The 3504-nt window shown below is 51.8% G+C and overlaps 1 protein-coding gene across 1 annotated transcript; it reads right to left on the reverse strand.

Annotated features, from left to right (window-relative positions):
- Window positions 1-367: 367 nt before the first annotated feature.
- IER2 (immediate early response 2) lies at window positions 368-3241 on the reverse strand. Its single transcript, XM_070739520.1, has one exon. The coding sequence runs from the start codon at window positions 2876-2878 to the stop codon at window positions 2138-2140; it is 741 nt and encodes a 246-aa protein (XP_070595621.1). The 5' UTR covers window positions 2879-3241; the 3' UTR covers window positions 368-2137.
- Window positions 3242-3504: the final 263 nt, after the last annotated feature.

Genomic DNA, 3504 nt, shown 5'->3' on the forward strand with positions numbered 1-3504 from the left:
ACTATGGTAGGTACTGTTATGCAACCTGGGCTACCAGAGATGGGGAGACACAAAATGCAATCCCGTCTGTTTTAAAGGCCTGTGCAGAAATTTTCACTTCTTGGAAACAAACATAGGTTGATTTCTAGACTGACCTTTTTAGAAAATTTTGATTCAATGTTCTATCTTAAGCATTAAACGAAACAACTTGCGCATATGAGCCTGAAATATTTTTTATGTGCTTCTGAGAGATTGAAATATTTTTCTATTACTTTCAATTTATTACCTTATATTTTTGTGAATTTTAATAGCATGACATATTGTCTATTTCATGGTAAAGCTCACATCTTGCTCTGCATGGTGTTGTTTTTTAAAGCAAAAATACAGATTTTTTTTGAAAAAAAAAACTTTTATTTTACTAATCAAAATATTAATTACCATAAATGGTAAGAAACAAAAACTTGAGGTTTTTTGCCCTCTTCAAGGCAAAAGAAAAATGTAGGATACATACATGTAACATAAAAGTACCATAACAGTGAACAATCTACAGTTAGTTTCATGAAACCAGCACTTCAGGAACACATAACATTTTATGTCCCAAACTGTACAGCTAGATTGCGCGCACACACACACATAGGTCATAAGACATTAACTCTGGTACAATGGGAACTGCTTCAAAATTTGTGCAAACAAAGCAGCAGTTCTTGAACAAAAGAAAACATGGTATGGAATTCCACAGAATGACTTGATTTTTGTTTTTGTTTGTTTTTTTAAAAAGACCTTACAAAACACTTCAACATAAGAATGATAGTACAGCACAGGTTTCACTGCTCCTTTTTAAAGTATGAAATAATCCAAGCTGGATAACAAGGAAAACATGTTTTATGAATATCACAACAGTATTCCTCATCGCTGTCCCAAACAAGTCAACAGTGCCAGTCATCTAGGAAAACCACCAGGCAAGTTTGAGATGACATCTCACAAAAAATGTCAATCCTCTTCCTCTCCCCTCTGATGAGCTCCACCCACACCTTAAAAAAAAACATACAGCAGCCACAAACACACACACATATACTGCTAAGGCAACATGAACAGGAAATCCCCTGCACTTCTGGACCCAGAGCAATGCAAATGCTCATCATATGAGAGATGTGTCATACTAGTATGACTGGTCCGTTTCCCCCCCTCTCTCTCCTTCCTTCCTGCTGGCTCTGGCCATGGATGTTTTGGCAAGACTAATCAGGTTTAGAGAGCATTTCTGGCACAAAGAAACAGGCCACCCATCACCCTTCATTACTAGATAAGGGAGGGGGGAGGGATGGCCCTGAGCGAAAGAATGCTGGGTAGTTCCCCCCCTCCCCCCAATATCTAAGGAGTGGAGCTGACAAAAGCTGCTTTTCTTCAAAAGCTCTCAGCAGGGCCTTTTTTTTTAACCCCTGAGGGAACCAGTCTGCCAAAGAAAGCCTCTTTCAGGAAAAAAAATAAGAGAGGGGAGAGAGACTCCTCAACCTAGAACTGGCAATTTTAAAGTCAAAAAACGCAAAGCGTTGTGGAAAATTAAACGCGGCGTTTTCGAACTAGCACCAAAAGTTTGAAAAAAAAAGAAAAGGGGGGGAAAAGTGCACGCAGCAAGATAGTAGTTGCTTTCCCACCCAGGTCAGGATATGAAAAGGCCTGACGAGGTTTTTATGTGAGTCTTTCTCCCTTTTTCTTGGGAACGACTTCATTTCCCCCCCCCCCCCAATACACCCCCGAGTTCTCAGCCTCTTCTTTTCCAGGAACAGCGACGTTCGCGCTGGCGTGACCAGTTCCTCTTTCGGCGCGCAGCCACCGCGTCCCAGTCCCAGGGAGCGCCCTCCTCCGCGGCCGGCCATCATCGCTCGGCCTTTTGTCTCGCCGCCTTCCCGAGTCACCAGAGCGTCTCTCGCCTAAACCCGCAGGGGGGGGGAGGCCGACGACGTGGGGGGGAGGGAAGGCCTCCCTCGGTCTCCCCCGCCGCGCCACCCTCAGCCTTCCAGCCGTCCTAACCGCCAAAGTCCCGCCACCTGAGGAGACAGGCGGTATACTGAGCTCCTCTTGCCCAGAGAGGGGCTTCCGCAGGCTCCGCTTCTCCGCCGGGAGAAGTTTTTCAGCTACGAGTCCCTGGCCGGGGGGCGCTTTAAAAGGCTACCACGGCTCTCACCATTATGCTCAGCACGCCGTCGCCTTGCCTGCAGTTCGCTTTGGGCTCCTCGGCGCCTTTGGCCGGCGAAGACTGGAGGATCAAGCTCGAGAACCGGTCTTGCAGGATTCGGGCTAAGCTGGGAAAGGGCCCTTCTTGCCTCTGGGGCTGCCGCTCGCCCTCCTCCTCCGTCAGCTTGGCCTTCTTGCTAGGCACCAGGCCGGCTTCGGTGGCGCCAATCTTGCCCAGGCTGCTACTGCGGCGCTTGCGGCTCGGCTTCCTGCTGACCGGCAGAGGCCCCGAGGCGCCCTGGCTCCAAGCCGTCTGGGTCAAGGAATGCGCGGGCAAGCCGCTCCCGGCCTCCTCCTCCTCCTGGGTCTCCATAGGCTCCGGATCCAGGCTGCCGCAGGGCTGTGGCGTGGGTGGAGGCGCCTCTTCCTGCTGGCCTGCTGCTGGGGGGAAGAGGATCGCCGGAGGACCCTCCAGACGCTGCGGGCTGGGCGCCGTCGCTTGTAGGTCGAGGTCCGGCTGCCGCTCGGGGAAATTCTCCACGCTTCCCCCGCCCATCTCGTCCTCTTCTTCCAGCTTGGCCGAGAGGTAGAGGTCGCGGGCGTTCCTCATCACGAGGGAGAGCTGCAGGCTGCGGTGGAGTCGGAGGCCTCCGCGCTGCATGCGCGAGTGATACATCTTCCACACCGACATCGTCATAATGCGCTGCGCTTCTTTCTGCACCTCCATGTTGACGGGCGTTCTTCCCTTTGGACCCTTTAGGAAGCTGTTGAATCGGAAGGCAAACGCCCGGGATGCCACCACCCCCTCCTCTAAAAAGCGAAAGTGGCGCGCCTCCGGCTATTTCTTTCCCAGCAGACACCTCCCCCCCAACAGTCTGCCGCGGAGACGTCCGTTCCGACTAAGCAGGGCCGCGCCCAGCGCGCTGCGTTTTATACTCCCGGTGATCTCAGCGGCAGGGCCGCCTCCGCCCACTCTGCGAAGCCGCATCCGGCCTTGTAAACTGCGCGCCACCGGCCGCCCTTCCCGAAAGGTGGGGGAAGGGTAGGCGGAAACATCAGGGCGGGAGAAGAGAAGGAGCCAAATGGTGGCGTCGCCGGGAGACGAGGCTCGACGACGGCCGCCTTCTCCTGTTAAGCCAAGAACTGGAAGTCAGGTTCCGCGCTGAAATGGCGTAGCGTGGTTCAGAGGGAAAAAAAGCAGCTGGTTGTGTAAACCAGTGTTTCCCAACCTTGGCAACTTGCAGATATCTGAACTTCAACTCCCAGAATTCCCCAGCCAGCTGGCTGGGGAATTCTGGGAATTGAAGTCCAAATATCTCCAAGTTGCCAAGGTTGGGAAACACCGGTGTAAAC

Source organism: Erythrolamprus reginae, chromosome 2 (genome assembly GCF_031021105.1).
Source record: "Erythrolamprus reginae isolate rEryReg1 chromosome 2, rEryReg1.hap1, whole genome shotgun sequence".
Classification (NCBI taxonomy): Eukaryota; Metazoa; Chordata; class Lepidosauria; order Squamata; family Dipsadidae; genus Erythrolamprus; species Erythrolamprus reginae.